Raw genomic sequence first — 17,252 nt, 5'->3', positions numbered from 1 at the left:
TTTCCTGCTATATTTTTTACTATTCCTCTACTTTCAACCCTTCTGTGAAATTGTATTTTAGGTGTATCACTCATAAACAGAATACACCTGAATTTTTTAAATCCAATCTGAGAGATTTTGTCTTTAAAGTGGTAAATTTAGTCCATTTACATTTATTGTTAATGCTGATATATCTATATTCATATCTACCATCTGATTTTGTATCACCTATTTACCAAGATTTTCCTCTGCTCTTTTCTCCTTTCCTGCCTTTTATTGGAGTAACTGAATTTTCTTCAATGGAATATTAAGAGAATTACAGTGGAAGTGAAGCAGACAATAAGAGAGTACATTTTCCATACAGAACTTAAAAAAAATAATAAAATCACCTAAAGATAAGTCTGCTTTTTATTAATGACATTTTAAACACTATTTTTTGTTGTTTTTTTGCTATGGTTACTGTTGAGTTTTAATAATATATATGTAAGCTCCAATTAACACATCTTTATTTCTTATCTCTTAATAAACATAGTATTCTACATGAAGTTATTTTGTAGAACTCTCAGTTACGCAGTCTGTACCACACACACTGCACACACACACACACACACACACACACACACACACAGCTACACAGGGTTCCAGGTAATGTTTTTAACAGTTCAGAATCACTCAAGCTTACTTCAAGGATAGATTCCTATTTCTAATTCCGGTTATGCTACCTGTTTCTTCATTTAAACAGTAGATTCAAAACAAACAATGATTATGAAGACAAAGAAACAAAAAATCAATAACTTTAATTCTGTTTTCTATGAATGCCAGGAGAAAAAACAAAAGATGGTAGATGAGGTTGGCAAATGAATTTAAAAGGGCAATGTTTGAATGCCTCAATTGTTTTTTTACCAAAAACATTCTAAAGTAATGGATCATTTAATGACAACACTTGCCATCATTTAGCCATTTTCTCTCATTTTTCCAGAAGAAAACTTGAAGACTTTACATCAAATATAATAGAAAATGATGAATTTTCTGGTAAAGGAATTTTAGTAAAAATATTTCAACTACGGATATATTTAAAAGCCACTGGAATTGATATCAAAGGGAAAAAAGATATGGTCACATTGCAATTTCTGGAATTTACAAACAAAATTTTTAATGAAACTGAAAAATTAGCCCTTATGTTTCTCTTTTCCTAATATTGCATATGCACACACATGTGTGCATGTGTGGTACATATAAATACATATATACATCTGTTGTTTTATGTAAAAGAAAAATTTACAAAATTTAAATTAAAATCTTTATTTGATCAACTATGAATAAAAATAGATTGACAAATTGGTGTCATGTACTGAACATGAATATGCAAAGAATACCCATTTTGCCAAATCACTGACAGATTTATAAAAGCTGTTTATTTTCTTACCATTATTATTACAAACTTCATTTCATAATTATTACTGAAAATAATTTGTTACTTAGAGAAGGGAAGTATTAAAAAGTTATCTACTCCAGGTGTCAAATACACAAAGTACACCATTAATTTTATCATTTTTTCCTTTTACCATTTTAGAGGTTATACATTTTATTTCTATTCTTTGGGCAATTACTCTTAAACTTGTAACTTGCATACCTGACTTAAACTAATCTAAAGTTAACTTATATCTCTAGCCTCACCCTAAATAATACAAGGACCTCAAAATGAATGAACTCTGATTCCACTCTCCCATCTTTCACTTTATTACTGATGATAATTTTAGATCCACTTTGTTTTTAAATCCCCCCAAATTTATTTATCATTATTATTTATTATTTACACTCAATGTATATGTAGATTTAATAAAATATTAATTTATTTTTAACACATTGCTCCTGCTCTCCATTTATTATCTTTGAGTTCTGTTTCCTTCCTACTAAAGTTCTTTCAACAAGGGGTGTCACTAGTAAGCTCAGATTTTTTTTTCATTTTTTTAATTTGCTCTCACTCATGAATAACAGTGTAGCAGGGAACTGATCTCTACAGTACTTTAAAGATAATACTCCACTGAATTCTACTACTCCACTGAAATACTTACTTCATCCTCTACTGAATCATCATCATCTTCTTCTTCCTCTTCTACTTCTTCATGAAGAGATGAAGGTAAGGGACTGAGGATATCCTCCTCCATAAGATTAACTGGTTCTTCTACCATTTTAGGAGGTAAAGGAGGGCCAATTAACTCATCATCAGAAGACTCAGAACTCTCTTCACTTTCACTGCTGCTTGTATCCCTGAAAATACAGAAACAGAAACTCTTTGCCTCTGCTGCAATAAAAAACACGCTCTGGAGACAGTATTGATTTCTCAGGAGGCCCCTGTCTCTCGTTTTAACAACAACTGGGTTTTTTTAATGTTTTTAAATTTGTAATTCAAACATTAAATGTTTAACTCAAATATTATTTTAAATTTTTTAAAAAAAAAAGAGCTTCTTCTACATATCTCCCCAAGCATAAAGTCAGTGTCACAGCAATTATACATTAAAGGCCCATTAGATGATTATCACTCCTAGAGACAGGAGAACAACAGAATATGAAAGAAACAACTACAAAATACTAGATCCATAAGAATGACAACCACTGAGCAAATAAAGCTAGTCATGTAACAAAGTTAATAGTACTCCCCAAATGTTTCACTATAATTTCTGAAATACAAATTATTTCTCAGTTCCATGAGTTGATAAAATACTAAATGTAGCATTCTAGGATTCTAAAATTACCTTACTCTGGGGCGTATCATACTGACTACCAATTGTTTTTCTATTCAGCATGCTCTGTTATACACTCTTATTAAGGTCTCTATCAAACACCTCTTGATATTCTAAAAGCCATATCCACCACCACCCACCATCCCTCCACCCCAAAGAGTTGAGAATTTAGCATTCCTAATTGTATCACTCAATCTTTCAAATATTTTATAGCATTAAAAGTGTCACTGCATTCTAATGAAGTATCTCTGGTATGTAAGCTCCTTTAAAGCAGAAATTTGTTATGTTCATTGCTATTTCTAGCATCTAAATGGTGCCTGACATACAGTAAGCATTCAATATCTATTGCAGGAAAAAATGGGATTCTTCTTTTTATTTTCATCTAGGTTCACTATTGAAAGGAACACATTCTCACATACATGTTATCATTACACTGAGGTAAAAGCTATCAAACTTCCATAAAAATTTGAGTTTGTTTATTTTTGCAATGTCCTACATCACCATCTCCAGCCACACAAGCCTTCTTTCTAATTGAATGGGTTAAACTCAGATCACCCTAAGTGTCTTTGCACTTGCAGGTCCCTCTGCTGGATCACTCTCTCTTTCCATAAATTGTTATGATGCCTCTTTCTCATCATTCAGGTTTCCTCAAGTGTCACCTCCTCAAAGAGGCCTCAGGGCACACCCTTTCTTAACTTTCACATATAACCCACCAGTCACCACTACCGTAATCACCTTACTTTGTTGATCTTCATTACAGACATGCCAAGTTATTGTACTTGATTGTTTATTTGGTTGTTTATAATGTTATCCATCCCTTCAAATACACCCAGTACAATGTGAGCTCAATGAGAACAGAGGTCTTATCTGACTTGCTAATTGCTGTATCCCTAGTGCCTAAAATAGTGCCTAACCCATAGCAGATGCTCGATAAGTAACGGTTGAATGACTGAATAAATTTTTCTTAAGCTATTCACACTCTCAAATTTTCCCCCTTATGATTAAAGCACAATTTACAGCTGTACTGGTTTAGAAGTCACAGACTTTTTTTTTTTTTTTTTTTTAAAGATGACTGGCAAGGGGATCTTAACCTTTGACTTGATGTTGTCAGCACCAAACTCTCCCAAGTGAACCAACCAGCCACCCCTATATAGGGATCCGAAACCATGGCCTTGGTGTTATCAGCACCACACTTTCCCAAGTGAGCCATGGGCCAGCCCCCAGAAATCATAGACTTTTTTAATGCAAAATTATTCAAGCCATCAAGAGTTCAACTGAAATGTTAATCCTTAGCACCCATGCTAAATTAACTGAGTTAACTAGTTCAGAAATAAGCACTGCACTGAGAACTAAACTGATCCGTGTTCATTTCATGGCTGACTATCCAGGCCTAATACCCACATAAAATATGAATGGAATGCATTAGTTTCTATGAGTATCTAACTCCATTTCTGGCTTTTCACTTCTAATGTGCACAAACCAAAAAAATAAAGAATTTTTAACATATTATAAATATTCTGAAAAACAAAGTCCATGAAAGTATGCCCAAACATGTCCCTGATAGAAAACAGAATGTATTCCACGTTTAAAATATGCCTTGATTCAACGTGGTACCAAAACACAAACTACAGCTGAGAAACAGTATAATGCATGAGAAAATGGTTAACAATCAAAATCTATTTCTTTTTCCTCAGACTTTTTAAAAGAGAATATAACTAAGTACTAAATAATGTTTATAGTTGTACAATTTCAATTTAGGAACTAAATTCGTAAGCAAAATTCACAGGTATTAATTTCTTAAAAGGAAATGCAAGTGCATAATAAGCAATTCCTACCTTACAAATTTGACATAAGTATATCAATATTTCTCTCCTATCCTAAAGCAGTATTCAATAGGATAAATGATATATTTTTTTCCCATATTTGGCTTTTGAATGGCAACATACATCCATATAATCCCACTACTGGGTATATATCCAAAGGAAAAGAAATCAGTCTATCAAAAAGATATTTGCACTCGCATGTTTAGTGTAACACTATTTACAATAGACAAGATACAAAATCAGCCTAAGTGTCCATCAACAGATGAATGGATAAAAAAAATGTGGTATATATATACATAATGGAACACTTTTATTCAGCCACAAAAAAGGAAATCCTGTCATAAAGAGCAACATGAATGAGCTTGGAGGACAATATGTTAAGTGAAGTAGGCCAGAAACAGAAGGAGACATATTGCATGTTCTCACTCATATGTGGAAGCTAATAAAATTGGTCACATAGAAGTAGAGAGAAGAATGACTGTTACCAGAATCTGGGAAGGGTAGGGAGAAGGGGGGATAGTAAGAGACTAGATAATGGATACAAAAGTACAGCTGAATAGAATGATTTCTTCGGGGCCGGCCTGTGGCTCACTCAGGAGAGTGCAGTGCTGATAACACCAAGGCCACGGGTTCGGATCCCATATAGGGATGGCCGGTTCACTCACTGGCTGAGCATGGTGCTGACAATACCAAGCCAAGGGTTAAGATCCCCTTACCGGTCATCTTTTGAAAAAGTAAAAAAAAAAAAAAAATAGAATGAAAAGATCTAGTGTTCTATAGCACTCTAGGGTGACTATAATCAAAAACAATTTATTGTATACTTTCAATTAGCTAGAAGAGAGGGGTTTGGATAGTCCCAACACAGAGCAATGATAAATGTTTGAGTTAATTAAAAAATAACAGTAATAATCTCATGTGAGGGAAAATGACTGCTTAAGATCCTTACAATACCAAGGTCACAGGTTCAGATCCTCATACCTGCCAGGTGCCCAAAAAAAAGAAAGTGACTGCCTAAGAAATATATCTAAACACACTTAAAAATACTCAAATACATAGTAAAATGTTTACACAACAAAATATGATATAATTAAGATAAAAGAAAAAGGTAGAGAATGAGAAAATGTATAAAACCTAACAAGTTTATCATTATGCACATAAAATGAGGTCAAAATTCAAGTGGAGAAACAAATAATCAGACAATGAAAAAGAAATGTCAAATTCACAAGATAAAATGCATAGCCTTACAGGCAATTAAAATTATGCAATAATTACCCAACTTTAAGACACCTAAATGAGGAAAAAACTCACTGAATTTAAACATTTTTCTCTGCCTACATATTTTAAGTGTTACTTTTTTCCAGATATATGAGAAAGATTTCTTTATAAGCTATCTTAAGCATTTTGAAAGCCACTGGTATGATGACCTTTAAAAGTCCTTAGCTAATGTGCATTTTTCCTATTTCTTATTTAGAAATGTGCATTGGTTTACAAAATCTCAAAAGAATTCCCTTTAATCACGTTTTCCCCCAAGGAAAAAGGTCACCACATCCCTTCTCAGGACTAGTAAAAATGGCTTCCCATAGTGCCAATGCACAGTACGCTTGGTGATGCACAGAAGTTGCCACTTGCCTTATATCTCTGGAAAAACGAACATCTGATGTATTTACTTGCTGATCTCTAGTTAGAACTGAAGGTATTTGAAAAAAAAGAATAAGATTCTTAGAACAAAACAAAATCACTATCTTTAGTCTCTTTTTATTCTTTGCAACAAGTAACTAACCAGTTTTATTATTGAATGTAAAATCAAATACCTAAATGGGAATGAAAAAAGTCATCTAATCATAGCAATAAAGAATTTCTAACCTGGTAAGTCCTTATGAATAGGAACCTTGTTTTAACAGTCTTTGTTTCTTTGAACCTAGAACATTGTCTGGCCCATAGGCAGAACTTCATAAATTTTTCTTAAAAAATATTTCATAGAGTGAATCTATTACCAATTCAATCATTGACTTCTATGGCCTTGTAAAAGTTACATGATTTCTGGACATTTACAAGTGTTTCCCAAAATGAGAAATGTTAGGGCCGGCCCGTGGCTCACTCGGGAGAGTGTGGTGCTGAGAACACCAAGGCCCCGGGTTCGGATCCCATATACAGATGGCCGGTTCGCTCACTTGCTGAGCGTGGTGCTCACAACACCAAACCAAGGGTTAAGATCCCCTTACCGGTCATCTTTTAAAAAAAAAAAAAAAAAAAAAAAATGAGAAATGTTAGGGGCACTGATTTATCAATACTTTTGAGTATGGAAAGTCTCAATACAGTTGAGATAACTAACTACTGCAGTAACATGGTTCCAGTAATTCCCACCACATGACCCTTATTTCCAGCTCAAAGTCATTGTTCAAGTTCCTCCCTAAACTGGAGTTCCAGGATGAGATTAATTGCAAAAGAACACTAAATTGAATTCTAAGCTTCCTAGGAACCATGACAAATATGGCAATGGTGTTTTATATGTCTAATAAAAGAGAGCATTTAGAAAAGAGGGATTTTTTTTGTGCAGGTGCTAAATTCTCAAAATAATTTATTATATGCATTATAATATAGTAGAAAACATCTTAAATTGCATTTTGCAGTAAATACATATGTTCTTGAAATGCACATTTTTAAAAACAGGCTTCAAAGTTTTTAATTAGATTTAGCCACAGTGAAGTTATTTTTATAGCAAGATAATTCAGTGCACAGAAACAGTTTAAAAAATCCTATAATAGATACAGAAAATCTACATTAAATATCTGTGATACTAATACATTACCAACTGAGCTTTGACAGGTATATTCATCTTCCATGGATTATTCATTTAAGGCCTTCTGAGAGAGTGGTAAGTAAACTTCCATTGTTTGATCAATGAAATGCAGTAATGAAGTTGTGTTATGTCTTTCTTGATTTTGTTGGTTTTGGGTTTTGTTTTGTTTTTTTTTTTTTGGCATCTGGCCAGTGTGGGGAACCAAATCCTTGACCTTGGTGATACAGGGCCAGACTCTAACCAACTGTACTAACCAGCTAGCCCCTGATGATTATTTCTATCTTTGTATTTTATAATTATAATGTCAATAGTAGCTCTACTACTAATTATCTAATGACAAAAGTATTGCTTCAGTTTTGTCAGAGCAATATAATTCCTAATACCAGTAGTGCATGTTCTTTATCTTTGGGTTTTAAAGTTAGTATTGCAGGTAACTACAGACTCAACAGAACTACTGAAATTTTTAACAATTTTCAATTAATGGAAACATTATTTGTTTGTCAAAACTATAATAATAAGATTAATTTCCGAAAACAAAATAGCAGTTATTGATATCTTTGATAGTGTCAAAAGTAAGAAACTGAATGTAAATATTATATATTCTTAGAAAAAGGAGGGTTTTCTTTTCCTGTCGTATTAAAACCAAGGGACATTGAGAGATTGACATGATATGAAACCACAGACAATGCAAAACTGAATTTTTTTACTAGTATATAAAGGAATGACACTGTTGCAGGGACGGCCAACTTGGGCTAACTGCTTATTTTTTAAAGTTTTATTTGAATACAAGCACACTGATCCACTTATGTATTATCTACAGCAGAGATGAGTAGCTGAGAAAGACACTATATGGCTTGTAATGCCAAAAATATTTACTATCTGGTCCCTGATAGAAAAATTTTGCTGACAACTGCTCTTTACTAATATATACAAGGATACCCAAACACCTCAGAGACTGAATGAACAGGTATTGGGGTGGCACTGTTATAAAAAAAGAGAATCAGACTTATAGTCCCATTCCCCTTCTCCACAAATACAAACTGTAAAACAGACCAAGATTATATGGAATTAAGATTATACTCAAGAGCCTAGACTGAGATACTAAAGATCTGCACCAGAAAACAGAAGAGCAAAAAATGAAATTACATAGTATAAATGACATCTTCTGTATTTAGGTTTTTCAGGGGTTTTTTTTCCTATCAAGAATAGAAAAATGTCAATCCAATAGTAGATTTTGCCCAGCATATTATGTTTGACCAATGATAGTTTATGAAACCACTTTTACAATTAAATATACATCTAAACATTAGATTTTTTGTATTATTCTATCCAGGTTTGATATCTATATATGTTTATATCTTCTAATGTTCTTAACAATTAAGTTACATAGCTTTAAATTTCGCTTTGAAATAATTTTAATGGCTGCTTTCTCTTACAACTCAATAAACTTTATAATGGGTCTCTATCTATATTCTTTCCTATTATCCATTTCCATAAATGATCCTACCAAAAAAAAGTTATCATGAATGCAGAATTTTGGAAAAAGAGAAAAAAATGTAAATGCCAAAATAAACATAACAAAAATTGCAAGCTTGTCATTATCTTTCCAACTTTCCATTTATGCAGTCAAAATGCACAGATTTTAACACCATATCTGGAATATTTTTTAAAATCTCAATTGATTCGCAATTTGACATGACTTTTTCATGGCTTAGGGATACACCAATTGTCTAAAATGAGAGAAATTATGCAAGCTTTTAATATCAGGAACTTTGCCTAAATTGTGTTGTCAACACCTAGAAAATGATAGTTTGGTAGGATCCTTTTGAGAAAATCAGGCACCTGGAAGATGATTTCGAGCAATCTCTAGCCACAGTTGAGCCTGAAGAGGTTGGTTCCATATCTTCATTTTGTCTTCTTAGTTCTTTCTCTCTGTTCATTTCTTCCTCTTTTTCTCTTGCTTCTGAAAAGATAAAAATTCTCCAACAGTTAGACTTCAAAATGTGTCACTATTAGGAAGACTGAAAATTAGGGCTAGCCAGTTAGCTCAGTTGGTTAGAGAGTGGTGTTACAACACCAAGGTCAAGGGTTCAGATCCCCATGCCAGCCAACCACCAAAAAAAAAAAAAAAAACTACCTGAAGGCCAGCCCATGGCTCACTCAGGAGAGTGCGGTGCTGATAACACCAGGGCCACAGGTTCGGATCCTATATACGGATGGCCGGTTGGCACACTGGCTGAGTGTGGTGCTGACAACACCAAGCCAAGGGTTGAGATCCCCTTACCAGTCATCTTTTTTTAAAAAAAAAACTACCTGAGACGTGAAAATTAACATAGTCACAAAGATGTAACTTAGGATGTCACCAGTAACAGCAAAAAATTATCAATCTATGGTACAGCCACTGTGGAAAACAATATGCTGGTTCCTCAAAAAATTAAATATAGAATCACTATGTGATCTAGCAATTCTACCTCTAGGTATATACCCCCCCAAAAAACTGAAATCAGGGTCTCAAAGAGATATTTGTTCACCCATGTTCACGGCAGCATTATTGACAATAGCTAAAACATGAAAGCAACCAAAGTATCCACGGACAGATGACTGGATAAGCAAAACATGGTATTTCTATACCATGTAATATTATTCAGCCTTAAAAAGGAAGGAAATTCTGCAATATACTACAACTTAGATGAACCTAGAGGACCCTATGTTAAGTGAAATAAACCCAGTCCAAAAAGACAAATACTGTATGATGCCATTTACATGAGTGACATAGAGTAGTCAAAGTCAGGGACAGAAAGTGGAATGGTGGTTGTCACGGGCTGGAAGAGAGCAGAAAGTGAGGAGTTATTGTTTAATGGGTACAGAGTTTCAATTTTACAGGAGGAACAGAGTTATGGAGATGGATTGTGGTAATGGTTTTAGAAACAAGGAGATAACCAAATGTCAACAAGGAAATAGACAGTTGTTCATGTCAAACATGAAGAGGAACTTCCAGGAAGAGGTGAGGCAAATACTATAGATCGAGTTCATGTTAATGTTTGTGCCCTCCACTGGGCTGACGTGGGTGAAGAATCTTTAACAAAGATTTTTTTACTCCTCAGAGATATACAAAACAGTCCCCTTTCTGGCTGTGGATGTGGTAGTCTGCACATAACAATTAAAACTTCTGAAAACTTAGGAGCACAAAGACAGCTTAGAAGCATACCTAATACCCTAGAGCTGGCAAAGCAGAAAAAGGGAAAAAAAACTTCATGCCCTTCATGTCAGGACTCAGAAGATGGAAGAACCCTATTCTATAATTCTTGTTACATGAAATACCAAATTTTTCCAGTTTGAGCCATTTTTAATTAGGTCTTCTTCTATGACTTCTTTGCAAGTAACAAAAAGCATCTTACCATCAGCTTTAATTTAACAAAATAATAGCAGCCAGTAAGTACATGAAGCTTACTATATGTACAAGGTTTTGTTTTAAGCACTTCCTACACATTAAATCCCTTAATCTTCATAGCAACCTCTGAAGTGGTATTATCCCCACTTTACAGTAGAGGGATCCAAGGCATAGAAAAGTAACTTGCCCAATTAACAAAGGTATTCATTACCATAGCAGTGAAATGAGCTCTGGCTCCACAACTGGATCCTTCTTTGATATGACCAGACATTCTAGAGACTTTAAATTATCCAATAAGCACCACCTACCTTACATAATACTCAGCCTGCCTCTCTCCCCACAGGTCTGTGAAGTACTGCTTGCTTATTCATCAGACTATATAGAAACTGTGACCCACTCACCTGTCCAACTATAATTCCTCACCAGTGGATAAATACTCCAAATTATTTGCTTCATTCCAGTGAAGAATCTAATTTTTTAATTTAAAATTTGAACTTTTTTTTTTAACACTAGCAAGGATTCAATATTTTCTACTCAGAGATGTTCCCACTGTCAAGTGCTGCTTCATTAAAGCAACAACAGTGAAAACAAGGAAAGACATTTTAGAGGAAAAAAAATCCAACTTATTTTTCTCATTGTGGACTAAGGACAAAACCAAAATGAAACAGAATTCAATAGACTGTAAATTCCCTCACAAAGGAGATCATTTCACCCTAAGTAAAAACATTTCATTTTTTTACCCAAAGTAGAACCAAGCACACTGTGAATACTTCAAGTACAAGGTATGCTATCTTTCCTTAACAAAAGTGAATTAACAAGGGTGACCTGTTAGCCCAGTTGGTTATAGTATTAAACACCAAGGTCTATCCCATACCAGCTGCCAAAAAAACAAAGAAAGTGAACATATTCCCCAACACTTTTTATTCTTCCAAGCACCTCATTTTATTACTATAGTAGTTTCCTCTCTCTACTTTCAAATAGTTACCAAATTTGGATAACCATTTCTGCAAAAGCACCTCATATTTATGCAATTTTTGTCTAAGTTAATTGCAAACTATTCACAACTACCATGTCCCATCTGGAATGATTCAAACAAATTGCAGATTCAAAGGAATGTAATTTGGCACGTGAAAATTTCAGAGCCAATCACTACAGCAACCTCTTAACTAGGAAGAAATGAGAGTTAAGATAAAATGCAACAAAGTAAGATTACTAGAAATATGTTAGAGTAAATGTTTTCTAATCACGATATTCTCTTTACTCACAGGACTTCAATCTTGCTAAAATGTTTCATTTTTAAAAAATTTATAACAAGGGGCCAGCCCGTGGCTCACTTACAAGAGCATGGTGCTGACAACACCAAGTCAAGAGTTAAGAGCCCCTTACCGGTCATCTTAAAAAATACATATATATACATAACAATTCACTGACCTATCAATTTCATGAAAATATATATGTAATTTTAAACCTCTTTAATGACAAAATACTAGGAAGTAAAAAATCAAATGAGAACACTCTAACTGCATTAGTCACATTTCTCCATCAAGTATTTAGGGATGTTAACTACTGCGTACCAAGCTCTGTTTTAAGCATTGTAAGTACACAAATTAAGAACAAGGTTTTTATCAAGACATGAACACTATTAAAATAAACTTATAATAGTTTTTTAAAGTGTTATGTAAGCACAGGCAAGGAACAATTATTATGCCCAGAGGTGTACTGAAATCATTCCTAGAAAAAGTAAAGTATGAGGTAGGCCTTAAAGGATAAAGATTTAACCAGGAAGGAAAAATGTTCCAGGTAAAAAAAATTTTTTTAAAGCTTGTCCAATTTCTAAAATTTCTGCAACAATTTCTTTTTTCAGGATTATTAAATCATCCATTGAAAAAAAATCATGAAGAAAAGGTATGAATCGATCCAAAACATAGCTAGACCCAAAAAATACCTGAGGAAAAATAATGTCCTCCACTTTTATCCTCTTATAGTACGACAATTCTAAAAAAGGGTCTTGCAGGTCAAGTGCAGTGGTGTTTACAACTAATTGATCACAACCAGTTACAGATTTTTCTGTTCATTTTCCACTCCCATTGCTTCACTTGACTAGCCCTTAAAAAATTTTTTTTTCAAATAAAAATAAAAAAGGGTCTATATTGTTCATATGTCCTAGACTGACTGACAGCTTTCAGGAACATAAGAGGCATTAAAAACAACTTGTACCATTATAATTTCTAGTCATTTCACAACACATATTTTATTGAGGTTTTACTGTAATGCATTCATCTTTTGTACTAGAGCATTTAGCAACCAAAACAATTCATAGCCATATACAAAGACAATTGAACTCATTATTAAAAAGGTCAAAGTCTCACTTCCCTCAAGTATGATGTCAATGCCCAGGGAAAGACTCCAATACCAATCAGGAGATAAATAATACCCATATTGGAATTCTTCAACTTTTAAAGAAACATCAAACTGTATATCAACTTTCAATTGCACAGTGTAAAAGTAATTTAATTACAATGTTTGGGAGAACACACAAAAAAAATCTCTTATAATGAATAATTTCCCATATAGTGATGAATACTGCTATACTCTGATAAATCATCCCAACAGTATTTTCCATTTACATGGTAAAGCTAAGTAAATCTTTCAAACAGATGTTCAATTGAGATTCATATGTTAAGACTGCGGATAGAAACAGCAGTCCAAGACCAAGGATATAATACTAAATCAAGTAAGTTCAATACATTTCACTTGTCCACAAACAGAGGAGAACATAGTCTTGAGGCAATTTTCCAAAAATTTTTAAATCTAACCCCAAATTCCTCTTAGGTGAAATGCATACATGCTTTACTAAGAAAAATCTCCTATATGATACTTATAAAGTACTTTATTTTTTACAATGTACTATGCCCCAAATCGTAATCCCTTCAAGAACCTTTTAAGGTAGATGTTAATATCATTCCCACCTAACAGATAAGGAAATTAAGGATGAGAAATTTGAAAACCCATCCCATCCATTGTTACCCACCTAGTTGAATGTGGGCCTGAGCCTCAAACCCAGGTCCTCCAACTCAAAATCCCAAGTTCCTTCCAATGGATCATGCCATTTTAAAACATTCTCCAAAGAAACAGAATTTTATTTTTTTAAAGGTACAATTACAGTTCTAAATTCAATTCAATCTCCTCAAATAAGTACTGAGAAACTATTCTGCAAAGCATGGTACTGGCAATCACAAAATTTATATAGGTGAATAAGACACTTCCTGTTCAAAGCATTTTGCATGACATACTTAAAGAGGTAAATACAAGATATATTATGATAGTATAAGCATTCAATAAAACGTTTGTAGGTGTTTAAAACATTTGCAAATATGCCTCATATAGCACGTCTTTGTATCTTCTTTGAGGATATTAAAATTGTTTGATTTTTTTTTTAGACGTGATAATGGTATTGTGTTTGTTTTCGGCAGTTGGCTGGTATGGGGATCCAGTCCCTTGACCTCGGGGTTATAACATGATGCTCTAACCAACTGAGCTAACTGGCCAGCCTGGATATTGTTATATAAAATGAAATATATTTGGTCTTTGTCTCTGGTTCCTGTCACAGAGCTCCTATAGCCCTTGGAATTTCCTGAGTGATAAGAATTGTCTTTTGTTATTCTCTAGAAGTCCCCTTTGATCACACTGAGTTTATGCTACTGAGCTACTGAGGTGACCTAGGGTGGGACCCCTAGAAAGCCTCAGGATTGGGCTGCTCACCAGAAAGACAAAATGATTAGATGACTGGGGCTTTCAGCCCCACCCACCAACCTGGGGATGAAGAGCTGGAGATTAAACTCTATAAAAACTCTTGAACTACTAGATTTGACAAGCTTCAGCATTGCTGAACATGTGGAGATTGCTGGAGGGGTTGACGCACCCAGAAAGGGCATGGATGCTCTGCACCTCACCCACCCCATAACTTGCCAGATGCATCACTACATCTGGCTGTTCATCTGTAACGTGTAAAATATCCTTTATAATAAACCAGTAAACATAATTGTTTCCCTGCATTCTGTAAGCCATCCTACCAAATTATTGAACTGAGGAGGGGAGTCATGGGGAGTCAGTTGGTCAAGTAGGGGCAGTCTTATGGCAGTCTCCAGGTAGATAGTGACAGAATTGAATTGAGTTATTGGAGACTCAGCTGGTGTCTGCTGGAGAACTGCTTGATGTGCAGGGAAAAACTCTCACACATCTGGTGTCAGAAGTGAAGTACTGACTGGACTGTGTGAGAATAGGAAAAACAGTTTGGTTTTTTTTTGGCTGTTTTTTTACCACATTAAGACACATACACAAATAGTTATGAGTGAAATGACATGACCAGGATTTGCTTCAACATGGCATGAGAGGGAAAATAAATGGAAATAAAACTAGCCATGAATTGTTACAGTAGTTAAATCTGACTGAAAGGTACATGGTAGTTCATTATTCTATTTTTTATTTGAAATTTCACATAAGTAATAAAGGTCTTTTTAAAAATAGACGTGTATGTAGGAAGCTGTCTTTCTACCACAAAAGTTTTTCTTCAAAAGACCAAAAATACTTCATGTCAACCTCACTGCCCAAATAGTAGATATTGCTGCTATACAATTTACCATTTTCAAACCAACAATGACAAATACCATAACAACATTCATTTAAGTTAAATTTTTCCAGGAGTCCTGTCTATCTGATTGCTAGCCCCTTTTGCTCTTCCAAGTTACATCTATCCCATCTCCACTGTAAGAATGATCTGAATCAGATTCAAAGAAAGCAGAAGAGTCCAATTTCCTCTGAAGACCCTGAGGTGGTACCTAGAATTGCCAACCTTCTGGTATCAAACCAGTCTGGAAATTAAAGTTAACTGTCTGATACAACTCATTAAAGCAGGGGTTCGATATCAGCAGCCACATTCACTGTCTCAATTTTCTATACTGTCTGGGTCAACCGTCAGTGGTGTATACAGCTCTGAGAACCACCTCGGGCCCAGCCTTCCAAATACTGGTTCCGCTGTAAGCAGGAAAGAAAAAAATGAAATCAGAGTCAGACAGAGGCGGGAGGAGAGGTAATAAAGAAACTGCTATTCTGAATCCAAAATTTACTGAGAATCCTTGTTTGTTCACAGAACACACCTTAAAAAGATTTTAGTACTCAGACCTTCTCATCCTATTGAGATGTAACTTTTACCATGTTTAAAAAGAAAAGGAAAAAGAAAAAAAAATGCCTTCAAATTCTGTTTCCAAAGGAACCAACCATATGGCTTTGAAAATTTTTTTTTAATTTTTTCTATTTTATAACTGTTAACATACTTGTATAGGGTATATACAGATTTTAAGCCAAAAAAAGGGCAAATACCTAAATTTCTTACCCAGTGTTTTCCGACTTCTTTCCACAGCTGTTCTTCGAGTTTGTTCAAACATTGCTTCCAAGTCAAATGTACGAGCTTTTTTCCCTAAAATAGGAACAAGTGGCAGACTGTGATTGTCCTACAATAATCCGGCCAAACTTTAGGTACTCAATACTTACTGAATGATCAATAACCACTCTAGTTTACAGCATGGCTCCAAGATAACCACAAAATATCAAGGAAGAAAGAGGTTAGTTCAAACAGAATTTTTAGTGACGATCTCATCCCTAAAAAACAGTAACCAGCCAACTTTCCCATCCTTCTCTAATTCATCTAAAACTCTTCCCCTTGAACAACAACACCGGTGGAAGGCAGAATGGAGAATGTCCATACCTTAATCCCTAGAACCTATGAATATTTTACAGTATATGGCAAAAGGGACTTCGCAGATGTAATTAAGTTTATGGACTTAAAAATAGGGAGATTATCCTGGTCAGCCCAATCTAATCACAGGAGCCCTTAAGAGCAAAGATGCAGAAGAGATAATGACAAAAATCAGATAGAACATGAGAAGGACTCAAAGCACCATGGTTGGTTTGATGATAAAGGAGGCAACATGAGTAATGCAGATTCTTTAAGGAGCTAAGAGACAGCCTGAGAGCCAGGGAGGAAATAGGGACCTCAGCTCTACTGTAATAAAGAGTATGAGCATGGAAGAAGATTCTCCACCCAGAGCCTCCAGATAAGAGCTTAGGCCTGCTGACACCTTGATTTCACCCTTCACAGATGGAGCAAACAAACCAACATAACCCACATGGACTTTTGACCTACAGAACTATGAGATAATAAATCTGTGTTGTTTTAAGCTGCTAAATTTGTGGTAATTTCTTAACAGCAGCCATAAAAAAAAAAATACAAATGGTAACTAATTTTTTAGTACATTACCTTACACATAATTTTAAAACTCCCAAAGAACCAAACACTAAATGTGAGAATGAAGCAGTAGAACTGGAGCTGATCCCCTACTTTGTCAAAACTCTTAAAACTTTCCCTTACCTGGCATAAACATCTAGACCATACCTTTCTCACTCTTGAGTAAAGGAATGAGGTAATGAAATGAAGGATTTAAAAACTATAGAACAAG

General features: G+C 34.5%; 1 protein-coding gene across 1 annotated transcript in view; it reads right to left on the bottom strand.

The window, feature by feature from the left end:
• The window catches only part of WDR70 (WD repeat domain 70), a 359,712-nt gene that overhangs the window by 340,273 nt on the left and 2,187 nt on the right, over nucleotides 1-17,252 (bottom strand). Inside the window, exons 3-5 of the mRNA XM_063087213.1 lie at nucleotides 16,130-16,213; nucleotides 9,189-9,309; nucleotides 2,055-2,250 (exon numbers count right to left, since the gene is read on the bottom strand). Of these exons, the coding sequence (XP_062943283.1) occupies nucleotides 2,055-2,250; nucleotides 9,189-9,309; nucleotides 16,130-16,213 (401 nt within the window). The remainder of the gene's footprint in view (nucleotides 1-2,054; nucleotides 2,251-9,188; nucleotides 9,310-16,129; nucleotides 16,214-17,252) is intronic.

This window comes from Cynocephalus volans, chromosome 2, assembly GCF_027409185.1.
Source record: "Cynocephalus volans isolate mCynVol1 chromosome 2, mCynVol1.pri, whole genome shotgun sequence".
In the NCBI taxonomy this organism is placed as follows: Eukaryota; Metazoa; Chordata; class Mammalia; order Dermoptera; family Cynocephalidae; genus Cynocephalus; species Cynocephalus volans.
This window is presented reverse-complemented; position numbering and strand designations above follow the sequence as displayed.